At 41.5% G+C, this 17,187-nt stretch overlaps 1 protein-coding gene across 1 annotated transcript in view; it reads right to left on the bottom strand.

Moving 5' to 3' along the window:
• Positions 1-5,485: 5,485 nt before the first annotated feature.
• LOC128317451 (uncharacterized) overlaps positions 5,486-17,187 on the bottom strand; it is a 106,616-nt gene continuing 94,914 nt past the window's right edge. Inside the window, exons 14-16 of the mRNA XM_053229357.1 lie at positions 7,470-7,547; positions 6,200-6,246; positions 5,486-6,114 (exon numbers count right to left, since the gene is read on the bottom strand). Coding sequence (XP_053085332.1) covers positions 6,241-6,246; positions 7,470-7,547 — 84 coding nt within the window. The 3' untranslated portion in view covers positions 5,486-6,114; positions 6,200-6,240. The remainder of the gene's footprint in view (positions 6,115-6,199; positions 6,247-7,469; positions 7,548-17,187) is intronic.

Genomic DNA, 17,187 nt, shown 5'->3' with positions numbered 1-17,187 from the left:
TTCCTGGGTTTAGAGGTTAGAGGACAGAGGAGGTCCAAGGATGAGGAAAGTGAGGAGAGGAAAGTGTCAGTGGCAAGCTCTAATGGTAGGGAGGAAAAGGAGTCAGGGACAGGAAGGGATGATAGGGTGCAGGAAGCTAAGGAGGAAGGGGAGATAGAGTGAAGGTTTTTACGAGTGGGAGAGAAATATAGATGGCTGATGGTTTTAGGCAGGACAGGGAGGGTGATGGTGAAGGAGACCAAGAGATGGTCAGAGATGTGGAGAGGGGTAGCATAGATGTCTGAAGTAGGAAAGGGACAACACATTTTAAATACCAATATAAAACAATTTAAAAAACGAAATCACATAAGACAAACTACCAGAGTGTCTGCAGCCCAGCAACTCAATAGGAGGTCACAAGTCCTTCAAATGCCACGCAGTCACCTGTGTCCTTCATGAAGAGTGGAACACATTGTTCTAGCAGTCACCCTGATAAAGTTAAAACAGAACATGAGAATTCAGTTCCTATATCGATTAAAACACAGTCTAGTCACTCCATTACCTGTATGATGGGAGTCTAGTTGCAGTGGCAAATGGCAGCAGCAAGAGAGTGTGAACTCCACAAGCCAAACTTTATAATCTCCTAATGTGTCATGTGACATGCCTCATGTGACCCAAGACAAGCAGCCACACAATGCAGATCACATGATCCCCACACTGATTATCAGTGCAGGTAACCACCAACAAGAAAACACAGATCCCCACACCACTGACCGGCATTGCTCAACGAGGCAATCCAGCTGGCAGAGTACCACATGGCAGCGTATCCAGGGGCAGGCGAGCCCCTCCCTTCTCCCTCTCTCTCTCAGTCCCATGTCTCTCCCCCTCCTCCTCGCCCTTTCCCCGTGCCTTCTCCATGGAAATGAGGGCCAGTTCCCCAGAAACCCGTGCCCTGAGCCTGTGTCTGTCTCCTCTCTCCCCAAGGTGGGTGAATCTGGGGCCGCAGGTGTGGGAGTAAGGCCTGGGCCAGTGTGCTGGCGCTGTGGGGAGCCTGGGCATTCCCAGGACCACTGCCACATGACAGAGGTGGGGGCGTTGGTCCGGATCCCCGACACGCCAAAGGCCTCCCCTGATTGAGCCGGGACGTACCGCATACCGGTGAGTGCTCAAGGAGGTACATACCACGCATCGGTGGATTCGGGCTGTAACCAGACCTCAATTCACCAATGCTTGGTTCAAGGTGATGTATTGGGAAAGGCATGTTTGGTGAAAGTGAGGTGTATGCACAGGGATGTTTGTGAATATCCACTAGTGCCAGTCATTATTCACTTCCAGGGGCAAAAATATAGAGTAGAGGAAGTGGTTAGTCCTTGCCTCGCCCATCTACTAATCCTGGGGACAAATTGGCTGGGGTTCCGAGCGTTAGAGAGAGAAGTGTTTGTGGATGGATCCCGCAGTAGTGAAAAACGGTGCTCCACATCAGAGGGACATCAAGAGCAGGGGGAGCACTGCTCCTCCCCTCTTGGCAGGGATTTCCCTTGGGGAGTTCCTCTTGGAGCAGTTGTGCGATGAGAGCCTCAGGCACACTAAGTGAGGGTAATCGATGGTCAGCGAATTCAGCCTAATGCTGCATTCTCCCACCCCTATTTTACAATTATTAAGGATAGGTTATGTCGAGTGACACAGGACACTCAAACACAAGAGGAGACGACCCAGTTGTTGGTTCCGAAGAGCCGTCGGGAATTATTATTCCAGGGGGCTCACCATAATCCAATGGTGGGGCACTTAGGAGAGGATAAAACACTGGACTGTGTCATGGCCTGCATCTATTGGCCGGGCATTTGTGGTTGTGCACGGCATGTTGCGATTGTCAGTTGGTGAATCCGCCGGCCACCCCAAAAGCGCCCTTGCGCCCACTCCCATTAATCGAGGTCCCCTTCGAGAGAATTGAACTGGCATGGACCTCATTGGGCCATTAGAACAAACTGCATGAGGGCATCGCTTTGTGTTGGTTCTAGTGGACTATGCAACATGATATCCGGAAGCAGTGCCTCTGGGCAATATCTCTGCACTTATTGTTGTGGAGGCACTCTTCCGTGTTATCTCCCAAGTCGGGGTCCCAAAAGAGATCCTGACTGATCAGCGTACGTTGTTAATGTCACGAACACTATGCAAGCTTTACAAGTTGTTGGGGATTAAATCAATTGGCACAAGTGTTTATCATCCGCTGACGGATGGGCAGGTCAAACGTTGAAAAACATGATTCATAAGCTCGCTCACAATGACACACAAAATTGGGATAAAAGGCTAGAGCCCCTGTTATTTGCAGTGCGATAGGTCCCACAAGCCTCCACAGGGTTTTCCTCATTCGAATTATTGTATGGGTGGAAGCCCTGCGGCATGCTCAACGTCATTCGGGAAAACTGGGAGGAGTGACTTTCCAACAGTAAAAACGAAATTCAGTATGTTCTTGACCTGAGAGCAAAACTCCACCCTTTAAGCCACATAACCCAGGAGAATTTGCTACAGGCGCAAAAAGGTCAATCCCGGCTGTATACCAGGGGTACTCTGCTACGGGAGTTTGCACCAAGAGATAAAGTGCTCGTTTTACTACCCACGTCGAGCTCCAGATTACTCGCCAAGTGGCAAGGGCCCTTTGAGGTCACACGGCGGGTTGGGGACATTGGGTAAGGTGAATGGATAGAGGCGGGGCGCTGCAGGTGTACCACCTTAACCTTCTTAAATCATGGAGGGAGGCAGTTCCTGTGGCTTTGGCGACAGTTGTTCCAGAGAGGGAGGAGCTAGGACCGGAGGTAAATCTAAAAACAGCAGCTCAATCCACCCCGGTCCCTCATGGAGACCACCTCTCTCTGTCCCGAATCACTAATGTGGCTAAATTGCAAGCAGAGTTTTCCGATGTGTTCTAGCCTCTCCCTGGTCACACTGATCTCACAGAGCACCACATAGAGACAACCCCAGGGGTGGTAGTATGCAGCCGCCCCTATTGTCTACCCGAACACAAGAAAAATGTGGTTCGGGATGAACTCAAGGCTATGCTCGACATGGGAGTAGTTGAGGAGTCCCACAGTGACTGGAGCAGGCCAGTGGTTTTGGTGCCCAAGGCCAGTGAGACTGTCCATTTTTGTGTGTTCTTTAGAAAAGGCAATTCTAAATGACACATACCCAATGCCTCGCAATGACGAGTTGCTCGATCGGTTGGCGTGGCTCACTTTTATTCTACACTGGATTTGACAAAGGGATATTGGCAGATCCCCTTGACTCCAATATCTTGCGAAAAAACAGCCTTTTCCACTAAGTTTGGGTTACACCAATTTGTGACCGTTCCTTTTTGGTTGTTCGGGACCCCCTGTGACGTTCCAGCAATTCATGGACAGAATCCTCTGTCCACACGCTGGACACGCTGCGGGGAATTCTAATAACGAGTGTTCTGCGTTGCAGTGAGTTGGAGCGAGGATAAAAAGGAGAGAGACAAGCGCCTTGAGAGAGAGAGAATTATCCAGCACAGAGCCGTGTGTGTGTGAGTGTGTGTGTGTGTGTGTGTGTGTAAATAAATAGACAGCTGAAAGAGAAAGTGAAATTGGTGAATAAAACACCTGAGTTGTTCCCAAGCCTGCCTCCTGTTTTCTTATTTCTGCCCGAACCCGTAAGGTTTGCTACAAACTTCCTATTATTTAAAAAAAAAAAAAAAAAAATTTCAATATATAAGGAATAAAATCTACTATGGAGCATGTTGTTATAGGAAAATAATCAGTGACAGGATGGTGTGAAGTGGATTATTTGCATATAACCGCACATCCCAATTAAGCACTCACACTATCTTACTCTCTTCCTTTTCTTTACATGAAAACAGACATTCAAGTGTGATTAACACCCAATTCTAACACTATATTCCTTTCTTTCATGCAATAAAGTGTCTATTTATCTTAACTTTTTTTTTTTAAAACTAGTTGAAGATGTACTGTGTCCTGATGTGAGTTTTTGCTTCTCTTTTGTTATAAATGTGGGTCTGTCTCTGTTCCTTCAAAAGGCTTTGAGCGCTGACCAGTCAGGTTTCAGTTTGTTCAGACTGTCTGATAAATTTTGAAGCATGATTTTACCAGATAAGGATCCATGAGCACAGACATGACGGATTGAATTTGACCTCACAGCTCTGTATGCTTTTAGTAGTTTGTCAGCAGTTCTTTAGAAGCACCTTCCCACTTATGACCACACACTCTTCTTTTCTGCAAGATGAACTTGGCACACATTAGTCAAGTCTATTACACATTAGAATGGATGACATTTCCGCTACTTCAACATTTCATACTCAAGCTCAACACACATCATTTTCAGTTTACAAATAAAAAAGTAGTAATAAAAGTGACAGTAATAATACTAAATTAAAACAATAAACCAAGTCAATTTACTTTTGGCAATCTTTCTCAAGAACTCACATGCATTTATAGAGCTACCCATTTATTTAAGGATCAAATGTTAGACTTGCATAGAAGGTTAAACAAAGTCCTTGACTGTAGTTTTAGGTTTCTAGACAAAGCTATAGCCATGCTACAGGAAGATTTGGTACCACAAGAATAGATTTGTAAAACCAGATTTCAAAATAAGGTAACTTCTGTTTTTCTACACTTTTCTATCTTTAACAAAGTTCCCTGTTTTGCTTTGCTCTGCTGCTAAAACTGACCACACTGATAAATATAACTGTGTGTCATCGGTGTAATAGTGACAACCAACGCTGCATTTATGAATTAACTGTATGTCCAAGTGGCTGGATATAAAAGAACGAAAAATAAATAAATAAATAAATAAATAAAGCAGGCCTAAAGCAGAACCTGGTGAGACACCATACTGCACTTTGAAGAGTCTCCTTTTACATTAACATTATGGTTAAAGTCTGTCGAGTAAAATGTAAACCAGGCAAGAAGTGGTCTACCTAAGCCGATGAGATTTTCAAGCCTTTCCATAAAATATTATCCATTCATTCACCTTCAATAACCACTTTATCACAGATAGAGATATTATACATTATTCTCCAAATTGCTTTCAACCAATAAGAGCCATTCCAGCACCTGAATAAAATCCAGACAGACCAAACTTCCAGCATCAGCTCCAAGATCTTCAGCTTCAACAGCAAAAGTGAGGTAGATGAAGAATTGGACAATATATCAGTTAGCAAATCATTAATATTAGCCTTTACAATCCCAACTAAACAAATCCTACATGTGGTGTTATGTAATGTGATCATCTTGGAAATCTCAGTCACTTCTGATGAGAGTTTGTGCATTTGAAAGAATGAAATGAAGAATGTCTTTTTTTTATTTGGGGACAGAAAATGTATTTTTACTTATTTAACTTTTTTTTCTGCTTAATTCCTTTTTATTAATATTTTGACGAATTACACTGATCTACCCTGTTCTATACATTATATAAAATGTTTTGTACTGTGCTTTAAGTTTTAAGTGTAAATTTTTTTTATGGTCTTAAATCAGTGTACAGTGTTCATTCTTGTAAAATTTCACCAGCACAATTTTATTTTTGTAAATAAAAACCTTTTATCCAACATAATTGAATTCTCATTATCCAGCTTTTCACTACAGTTTACAACACATGAAAATGACAAATACTGGATCAGATGACAGCAAACAAAGTTGTAAAAATGTTTAGTTAAATGAATAAAAAAGAAAGTAACAAGAAATTTATCCAACAGATCAGAATCAACTGATTCATTCAGTGATTATTTAACTGATTAAATCCGATGTTAGCATGACCAGAGATGAACAGAGGTCAGTTAAAGAGTGAAGGGATGACAATGAAGAAAAGCTGTAGAGCTATATACAATATGTATAAAATATACTAATGTGCAGAATGACAACTGAGAAACCAAAGGAGCTGCCTGAATAACATAAGCGAACGACACATACTTAAGACAGAATTTAGTTTGTTGTGACGTCTTAATGTTGATTAACTCTAATCCTAAAATCTAATCCTAAACCTCTCACCCTGAGCATCCTTCCTGTGCTGTTCATGATGCTGAATGTAAAGTCACAAACCAAACTCAACTGTTAGTTATCATTCTTCAGTTCTGGAGTACTTCTCCTCACTGAGCAGAGTAGCCACATCCTGAAAAAAACCACGGGATATTATCACATTAGACCCTATAAAACACCCTTGTGCACAAACACACATTTACACACTACACACTTACTCTCAGAGGACGTGGTTACAGGTTTCAAGCATCTGAACATGTCACTTCTGTAAAATGCACAAAAATAAAATAAACATTCAATAAACATTCTATATGCTTGTTTACAGGAATGTTTTTTGGGGGTTACAGTTCTTTGTCTCTTATACACACACACACACACACACACAGATAGTACATGACCAGATTTATTCAGAGAAGCATTTACACATGAAATTTAGTATTGATGAAAATACTATAATTTGGCAAAACTGTTCATATCCTACTCATGCTCCTGAGTGTGTGTAAATTTACTAAAAAAGACTAACTAATGTAAACATCTATCAACTTCAAATCATAATTATTATGGATTACTGCACTTTTATATATGGATTATGTTTATAAATATACAATAATTAAGTTTAAATCACCTATTTATTTACATTTTTATTTACAGAATTTAGCAGACGCCCTTATCCAGAGCGATTTACAGAAGTGCTTTTTAGTCTCTGTCAATAAATACAGCTAAAACCCTGTATTTCAATTACACACACAAATTGAAAGAACTTTTCGTGGAACCCAGTTGTTGCACTAATGAACATATTAAATATATTAAAAACAATTAAAGAAAGCAAGCCAATACAAATCTATAAATGAAGACAATTAGACCAGACCCTCAAAAAGGAGGAGGGGCTGCGCTGTCTGTGCTTAGCTATGAGCTGTTAGCTGTTTTGTCTTCATTTTGCATTTCCAGCTCTCTGTGTGCTTTACCTTATATGGAGGTTTGTGGGTGTCACTAAATGCAAAAGAGCTGTGTCTGGAAAGTGCTTAGCACTCTACAGGTGGTTCCCCTTCATCAAAATACACACAAGTACGAAGAAAATCTGAATTTTTTTTGCAAATATGAAATAAATTTTTAGTTCGGTTTGCCTTATGCAAATATTTACATATAACTTTAGTAAAAGATTCATAATGAGGCACAGTGTAAAGTCTTGCCTCATTCACTGTGTGTAAGTTCTGAGCCTTTGATCTATTGTTTTCCTATTCTTGTATTTTGACTTGGTTCATTTTGTTGATTTTGCTTTTGGATTTGCCCTGATTGGGTGTGACCTTTTTTGATTTTTGGATTGTTGACATTGTGTGTGGACTTAATTAAACTTCTGCATATGGAACATCAAACTTGGGTGTTTCTCTCTCTCTCTCTCTCTCTCTCTCTCTCTCACACACACACACACACACACACACACACACACACACACACACACACACAAATACATACACACTACAGACTTACCCTCAGCGTATCATAGTCAGAGGACATGGTTGCAGGGTTCAGAGTTGTGTAAGTGTCACTGGCAGAGCCTTGAACATTCTAGGGGGAAAATGAGAGTTTTGAGAACTAAATACACACACACACACACACACACACACTGTATACATACTTGCAGTGTGTCATAATCTGGGGACATAGTCATGGGGTTCAGTGTCGTGTATGTGTCCCCTCCAGGCGTCGGAACAGTCTGATAGAAATTAAGAGAAAACTTCTTTAGCATTTATTCAATAACAGCTTTATAGGAACTTTATGTAGAGCTTGATGAAGATAAAGACATAAAGTGAAATGTTCTCTCAGTACCTGAATGTCTGTGTCTCTCTCTGCTCCTCTCTTCCTCCTGTTCACACAAATGACATGACAAGTCATGGCTGTTCAGTCTGTTTCTGCTTCATTCAGCTAATGTTTAACACTGGAATAAGTTTATGGTACAGATTCATTACCATGATGAAAAGATTCAGTCACTCACTTAATGCACGGAACAACAATAACTAGTACACCAACTCCCCATACAGCATGCAGCTTCCACACCACAGTTGAGCTCTGCTCATCACCTGAGAAAACTTAGCACATGTACAGAGGTAACTGTTACTGTTACAGGGTATACTGTTACTTTTTGACAAATACACGATTTTTTTCTAAACAGAGAAATTAAATAAGTGAAATGCTCTTGAGCATGTAAAAAAAAAAAACCTTCACTCCAGTATAATGACTTTTTACTAATCTGTTTAGTCTTTATACAGCACTTCAGTAAACACTATCTGTAAAGTGTTACTCCCTTAAATAAGGAATAAGACACTTTTATTCCTTAATCAACTGCAGGGTGTAATAAAGGGTCTGTTACAAAGAGTCTGTTACCATCATGAAACTGATTACTGTTCTATAACAACACTAAAGTCTATTATTCCTTTTATATTACAGCATTTTGCCTTCATTTACGATTGAACAACATATTTTGTTTTGTTTTGAGTCATTTGTCTCACTCTCTTGAAGTTAATAAGATGAGAGATAGTCAGCTTGTCATGTTACCAAGAAATTGCACAATGCAAACTTCTCTGTCCTGAAGACTTTCTCATGGTAGAAAACCTAAGGTTACAAAGTGCTGACTTCCATAAATGTTAGAAAACGTTACCATATCAACAATTTCACACTTTTTTGAAATCGGTATATGTGGATCATCTGCCGTACCTGTGACTGAGCTGTTACTATAGAAACTATCATGTATTACAGTGAGAGCATTAATGTATATTTGGGATTTGTCTTGCAGCTGGAACTACTGTCAGAACTGCTGTTATAGAAAAATAAACAACACCTGAATAATCCGAATTTAACATGACTGTGAACAATATAATTTTTTATAGCATTGTCTCCGAAGCACTTCTGGATTTTCACAGTTACATATTTGGCTGATACTTTAATCCAAAGTGACTTACAAGTGAAGCAAAATCCAATCTCAGCATAAAGCTGAGCAGTTGAGGACTAATAGCTGCTCTCTGGTGTTTCTGAGATTGAACCTGAGCTACCACAACCCTATACCTTAGTATAATGGACTGAGATTTTGGGCTCACGTGTCACAGTTTGTTCAGGAGACCGGAGATCCTCACGTCCTCTCACGGCACAGGAGTAATCGCCTGCATCTTCACTGGAGTTCAGGTAGAGCTTGTTGCGTTTGGTGAGTTTGTTAGTAACAGGCTGTCCGTTCTTGTACCACATGTAAGTGGGGTTGTTAGACAGAGTGCAGGAGGCGATGCAGCTCAGCGTTACTCTAGTCTGTCCTTCTGATGCCACTGCAGAGTGACTCACTCTTACCTGCAGATCTGAGTATGCAAAAAATAAAGGAAAGTGAGTTAACAGATTTACATCAATGCAGAGAGTCCAGAACTAGAGACGGTTCAGTGTAGGACATTACCTGTAACACTCAGAACCACTCCAGGTCTACCAGAGAAGAGACCTTTATCATTATAAGCTAATCTAAGGCAATATTCTCCCGAGTCTTTCTTTGTCAGCTGGTTCATTTTCAAAGTGCAGCTTCTGTTTTTGTTCACATATTCGACTCGATTAGTAAACTGCGTTTCCTGCTTCAGGTCCTGGAAGTCCTTATGAGAATGCCAGAATGCTTTACTAACACGCTGATCACTGGGATGTGAGTAACTGCCAGCAAATTCTACTGAAGACCCTTCCAAAACACACACTCTTTTCTCTGGGTAGGTCACACTCAAACAGTTCCTGTTAACACCTAAAATGAAAACAGGTCATGGGAAGACAGACTCTTTCAGAAACAGCGTTAAACTTTTACTGCCCATCTATTTATTTATTCATTTACCTATTTATTAATTCACATATTCACAAAATACGCCTGATATGAAGCCTAAGTGTGGTGTTTGCGAGAGCTGATGTTCCCAATGATCAATCACTGATCACCATTGTTTGTTCCACCCTTGCACTTTTGTCATTTCTTAACAATAATAAATTAATAAAAGTAGTATTAAAATTAAAACAATGATAAAACATTAAAAGCGTGTTATTCCATCTATAACCGTTCCACTCGTGTCTAATTCTCGACTCTTCTTTACCACTGCTTCTGTGTTCTTGATAGAAATGATAGAATTTTGTAAATACATAGTTAGTTTATAGTGCTATGACCAAACTCCACTTCTTTCTCTAAGAAATAAGATATAATCCATTATATTTTCTATTCAGATAAAATGCTTTTCTAATCTACTTTTCAGAAAATCTTCCTCCTTCATGTAACACATTTTGATGTACAAATGATCATGATGATTAAATGACTATGCAAATTATTCTATGCCATCATCTGGCAACTTCTAGCAATGTTTTGTGCATGCATACACTACTCGCCCCTGAAATGAGTCGGCAAAACTGAAGTCAAGATTCCCCCATTAATTAATAATGCAAAATGAATACTCACACAGTGAAAGAGAGAAAGTATTATAGCCATGAAAAGAGCAGGAGTAACTGCCATCTTCAGCATTTCTTAAAGGGAAAGTTTCCATGTTGTCTGTGTATTTCTTTAAGTATTGTCCATTCCTGTACCAGTAGTACTGGTGGGGAGCAGAGGTCAGAAGACAGGAAGTGCGGCAGGTTAGAGCTTGTTCTGTGGAGTCACAGGTCACCTGCAGGTCTAAATGATGTAAAAGGTGAATGTGTATAACAGACGTGTGTAACATCATATAATGTGTATTACAGACTAGCTGCTCTGTTACCTGTAACTGTTAGAGTAACTCCAGCTGAGCTCAGATATTTCTCTCCTTTATCCGTAAAGAACATGAGGCGATATTCCCCTGAGTCTCTCTCTCTCAGGTCTGTTATTGTAAGAGTCGAGCTGAAGTTTGTCATCTCTGTGTAGCTCACACGTCCTGCATAATCTGAGTCTAAAGCTAAGTCCTCTGGCTGTTCCGCCTTCCTCCATTTAGCTTTGTCCTTTAGGCTGAACCAGAAGCCAGTGGTGATGTTGATATTTGAGTACGAACACTTCAGGTTTACAGATGACTCCTTCAGAGCACAGATCTCATTATGGCATGACACTTTCACGTGCTGGATAGCTGATACTGAAACTGAAATATTAACATGAAATATTAAAAGTCAATAAAACTGCTTCATATTTGCAATGATCACAGTTTCCTTTAAGAAACAGAAACGCTTCTTATTGTGATCAGACTTTTAATCAGACTTTTACCACAGCACAGCTGAATTCTCGAATCTGATTACTTTTCTCTAACAGCAGCTCTGACAGTAGTGCCAGCTGTAAGCTAAATCCGGTTTATATTAATGCACTCATTCTAATACGTTATCGTTTCTTTAGTAGGACTTTTACGTTTCTTATTGAGCGTAATTGTTGATAAGGTGAAGTTTTAAGTGAGAAGATGTTTATTTAGCATTTTTGGAATAAGTCATCAGTGTGCACTTTGTAATAGTCAGAGGTAAAGCTGTAACTTTCAAGATCATGGTTTCCGACACGGCTTTGAGGTTTCTCAGTAACATGACAAGCTGTGTTTTTCTGTCTAATTATGCTCAAAACAAAAAAGAGTCTGGTGAGGGAATGACTGTTTATAGGCGCTGTGGTGTAAGAGGAATAGAAGACTTTGGAATGTTTGTTTTGTCATTATTAGGGGATCACAGAGACAATATCACCTTTTGTGTAATGCCTGGTGAATAATGACAAATTATACCACTATACATTGCATAGCCACTCTCAGCAGCTGTGGTGTAGCTATGAGGTGGATTCTGGGTTTAAACACTTTATAGTTCCAAATGGTTACTAATGTAACACATATACAGCACAGCTTATTACATATATACAGTTTATGAACACCATTATATCACAATTACTTATTCAATGTCAAAGAACATGATTTTCACAGTAATTGTGCTGTAAAAGTGCTTATTTTCATAAAAGGCCAAAAGAGTCATCAGATTTCTATGCCACTTTTAACCTCCTAAACCCCAAATGAACAAATGAACTTTTCTCTTAGTCTACAATCACATTTTACCGAGAAATAAAAATGAATCAGGATCACGCGTGAAAGCCGGCTCACTCATGGATATCGAGGTGATGGATGATGACGTACTGCAATTACATTTCCTCATCACCCCCTGAAATTCCTGTAATTCTTGGCTATGCAAATACAAGCTACTCTGTCTAGAAAATAAAGTAATCTGGATGCAGCATGGAAAAGTAAATACTCATTTAGCACAGTTTATGGACTTTTGATAACCTAGTGTCTGTGATAACATTGCGATTTTTGTTTCCATTCACTTTCTGTTCACCTACTGTACATTTTTATTCAGGTCTGATTAAGTGGACTTTGTATGTGGAGTTCTTTAGTTTAGGCCTGTTGAAAAATATCCCATGGCTAACATATTCCATGTAGCAGAGACAGGTTCATCTTAATACCTGACAAATATAGCAACCTTACCTGTAATATTGAACAACAGGATCAGCAACAGCAGCATTCTGGATTCAACGTCCATAGTTCCACGTAGAGCCCTGAAAAACACAGAGAACACTATAAACATAATTTATATTAACATGCACAGGAGTTCTGTCTTTATATAATAATTTCTGTGAAATCGTATATGTCATCATGATGACATTTACATTTACAATAACCTGAAAGTAGAGAGAGCCTTTTCTTACCAACTTTCGGGTCTTTTTGTTCAAGTTGACAGTGATGTGATGACCGTGTGTGTGTGTGTGTGTGTGTGTGTGTGTGTGTGTCTTGTGGGGGTGTGAACATGTAATTGGCAGGAAGTAAGGAGTTGGTGATGAAATAGAAAAAAATAGTTCCCCACACTTTCAAGGAGCTTAGGCATGAAGTTAAAAAATACCCCTTATACACACGATGTTAATTTTAGTATTGAACATTTCGAAAATTGTATTTATTGTAGTGTATGTATTTATTGTAAACAGTACATAAATACATAAAGATTCAATCCATTTTCAGTTTCCTTTGTTGAACCACACTAAAAAAATAAAATGTAAAACCAGTTGTGAAATAAAAGGAAAATATGAGGCAATCGCTGTTCATGGTTTGTGTGCTGCGTCCTCGAGTCTAAATGTAGCTGTGGTTAGACATCATAGAAAATGTGGCCCAATCTTCATCCTTAAATGCTTTTAGCTCACATTTAGCTTCTTTCTCATATACCCCATTACAAAAATGCATTATAACAAGTGCATTAATATAAACCTGTGATTTGCACAACAGCAGAAAATAATGTCAGAGTTGCTGTTACAGAAAATTAATCAACAATGTCTGATCCATTAGAATAAAAAATTCAACAGCTGGATTAAAAAACCTATCATGTTACGTGATATCATCATTGAATCACAGCACTGTAACTAACCTTGTGATTCAATCTGTCTGGGTAGATGGGCCCACATGGATGTGCTAAAGATTTGTACTTCCCAAAACAGTTCATGTCCAAGTCTAACCCATTCTCCAGTGGATTATCTCACCTGCATACTGTAGTACCTAAGAACTGCTGCTCTTATCATGTCATCAGGCTATGATGCTCATACTGAACTTCATGCTTTATGTCTTTACTCCTCTACACCTGTATAGTGTAATGATTTATAATCCCACTATCTGGTGTCACCCAGATGAGGATGGGGTCCTTTTGGAGTCTGATTCCTCTTAAGGTTTTTTTAGAGACCAAAATCTACACACGGAGTTCTGTAAAGCTGCGTTGTGACAATGTCTATTATTAAAAGCACTATACAAATAAAATTGCATTGAATATCTTTGGTTTAGATGTAATGGGAATAGGGGAATGCTCCTTTACATTCACCGTACCTTAATTTGGAGGCAGGGAAAGAGAAATGCCTGTGAAACCCCCTTTTCCTTACCACTGATAGGGATTTTCCCTAAGGAGCGGTGAAAAATATTGAGTATTTGTACTTTGTTAGTAGACATAAGTATTTGGCATATTTATCCTTTACTTGCATATTATTGAAATTGAATAGTTGTATTTTTACTTAATTACCTTCTCAAGAAAATAAATTATGTTTCCTCCTTACATTTTCATTAAGATCTTCAAAAGACAACACATACCAGAAACACAAATTAAGATGACTCAAACCACAGTTGTAACCACTGCTGCTGTTCTCAGTTGCACATACCGAGTAAGGCAAGTCTGAAAATAGACAACAGAAACAGAGCTCAGTTTGAAACAGTTTAAAAAAAAAAAAAAAAAAAAAAAGTCATCAGGGTTTATAGAATTAACAGTACAAATAAACTCACACAGATAAAGAAAGGCACAGGACATTATTGTATCCACATATATGTGATTTGATATCTGTAAATTTAAAAGGATTTTTAATCAGTTGCAAGAATTCATTTTGTTTCTTGCTCTATAACTCTCCTGTTTTACAACATCCTACAAATGCAATTCTTACCTGCAACCACATCTCGTCAAATTTATAAAAAATACTTCCAAACACACAGAAAAACAGTAGAAAGAGCTGAAATATGTTTAAAAGTTTACTGGATAGTAACATGAGTATTGCTGCTTCTGTAATATTTCTCGACATAAAACATGGTGATATCAGCCTTCAGACAGCTGACACTTGAATCTCCACCACATGTAGAGTTTAGAAATATCTTTGGAAATAAAATGTTTCTTAATGATAGTAACTGCCTGAACCAGCCTGTTCCTCCTTCACTTGTACTGCACTTGTAAGCCGTGATGAGCTTCTTTATGACGCTAGAGACACGGAAGTTGAGTTTTGCACTTACCACAGCATTCTGTTTTACACAACATTCACATTATCATAGTCTCGTCCTTTTCTTTACATGAGAACAGGCATTCAAGTTTAATTAATCTCAATTTCTTACACTATATTCGTTTCTTTTGTGCTCTAAAAAGTGTCTCTTTATCTTAATTTCTTTTTCTAAACCTAGTTAAAGATGTACTTGTCAGGACCGGGGATCGAGCCCGGGTCACCGGTGTGAGGGATGGACGTTTTACCGTTGAACCCACCCCCCTTCTTGGTGGAGAGCCAGACTCGTTGACCGGGGCTCAGAGCAGGGGCCGGTCATCGTCGTCGGTTCGCCTGCTGTTGGTACTGCTGCGAGGTTCTCAGGAGCTTTGGTCTGGCCTTTCACCAGGTTTGGCGGCAACGCTAGATGAACTGTCGAGCGGAGGGAACAGTCGTCTCCACTTCTTGCTCCGGGAACAGTGGAGGAGCATACCCAAACTGGCACTCAAATGGGGACATGCCTGTGGCTGAGGAGCGGAGAGTGTTGTGCGCGTATTCCGCCCACATGATGAAGGTGGACCAGGAGGACGGGTTGTTGGCAGCCATACACCTCAGGGTGGTCTCGAGATCCTGGTTGATTCTCTCCATCTGACCGTTGGACTCGGGATGGAATCCGGATGATAGGCTCACGGAGGCCCCCGGAGACTCACAGAAGGCCCACCAGAATCTCGAGGAGAATTGGGGTCCCCGATCAGAGACGATGTCCCGTGGTATGCCAAAGGTGCGGAAAACATGAGTGATGATAAGCTCCGCCGTTTCTTTGGCTGTGGGTAGTTTGGGCAAGGGGATGAACTTTGACGGCCTTGGAAAACTGGTCAACAATGACCATGACGCTGGTGTTTCCTTGAGACGGTGGAAGCCCGGTAATGAAGTCCATGGACAGGTGGGACCAGGGTCTATGAGGGATGGGAAGAGGCTGCAGGAGACCCTGGGGAGATTGGTGCATTGTTTTGCTCTGGTTGCATACAGGACAGGCCCTGACATAGGTGGTGACGTCCTCCTTGATGGTAGGCCACCAAAATTGCCTCTGGAGGAACTCGAGAGCACGCGAGGGACCCGGGTGACATGAGAAACGGGAGGAAGACCCCCAATGAAGAACCGGGGATCGAACAGCATTGGGTACATACAAGTGGTTGGCCGGGCTGCTTCCTGGATCGGGTTCTCTGGCTTGGGCTTGTCTCACAGTGTCCTCAAGTTTCCACCTGACAGGAGCTACTATTTTCGAGCTCGGGATGATAGGGAGGACCTTATCCTCTCGCGAATCTGTTGAAGAACAGGGACCAACGCACCTGTCGGGGATTGAGCTGCTTGGCTTGCTGGATGTACTCCAGATTTTTGTGGTCCGTGAGTACTTGGAACGGGTGTTTAGTGCCCTCAAGCCAATGCCTCCACTCCTCCAGTGCTGACTTAACAGCCAGAAGCTCTCGATCACCCACATGGTAGTTTCTCTCTGTCGGGGTAAGACGGTGGGAAAAGAAGGCGCAGGGGTGCAGCTTGCCGTCTTTACCCCTTTGAGACAGCACCGCTCCGACTCCTACTTCAGAGGCGTCTACCTCTATGACAAATGGAATCTCCGGAGCCGGGAGAACTAGAATAGGAGCCGAGGAGAAGCGGGTCTTGAGTTCGCAGGAGGCCGACTCAGCGTCCTGGCTCCAGCAAAAACCGGCGGAGGTGCCCTTGGTGAGTGCTGATAACGGGGCTGCAACGGAGCTGAAGTTCCGGATAAACGTTCATGCCCTTTCAGGAGGGGACAACGAGATGCGACCTCTAGGGGGACTGGAGTCAGGGACGAGGCCTATAGTGCAGTCGTAGGGGCGATGAGGAGGCAATGAAGTGGCTTTCCTCTTACTAAAAACTGTCTTGAGGTGGTGGTACTGCGGGAGAATACGAGACAGATCTATGGTTTCTAGGGACTCAGGAGCAGGGTCAGGGTCTCTCTGGCCCAAGCACGTAGTCTGGCACGATGCACCCCAACTGAGAATTGCCCCCGTGGACCAGTTGACGTGTGGGTTGTGCTGGAGGAGCCAGGGGTACCCAAGGATGATGGGAATCTTGGGAGACTTGATAAGGTAGAAACAGATCTCCTCCTGGTGCTGGTGGACGGCCAGCCGAAGGGAAGAGGTAAGCTGGGTTATTTCGCCAGGGGCTAGCGGCCTACCATCCAAGGCTGTGGCAGTCATGGGAGCAGGAAGAGAGTTCCTGGGGATCTGGAGTCTCTGGGCTAGGGAAATGTCCATTAAGTTCCCAGCAGCGCCAGAGTCAATTAAGGCATGGAGTGGGTGTTGCTGGTGACTCCAGGTGAGAGTGATGGGAAGAACCAGCCCGTAGTCAGAGGGAGCGGCAGTGCGAGTTACTCCCGTGACAGTTCTGCCTTGCCTGTACGGGACTGGGCGTTTCCCGAGA

Source organism: Pangasianodon hypophthalmus, chromosome 25 (genome assembly GCF_027358585.1).
Source record: "Pangasianodon hypophthalmus isolate fPanHyp1 chromosome 25, fPanHyp1.pri, whole genome shotgun sequence".
In the NCBI taxonomy this organism is placed as follows: domain Eukaryota; kingdom Metazoa; phylum Chordata; class Actinopteri; order Siluriformes; family Pangasiidae; genus Pangasianodon; species Pangasianodon hypophthalmus.
Note: the sequence above shows the minus strand (reverse complement) of the source record. Positions and strands in the feature narration are given on the sequence as shown.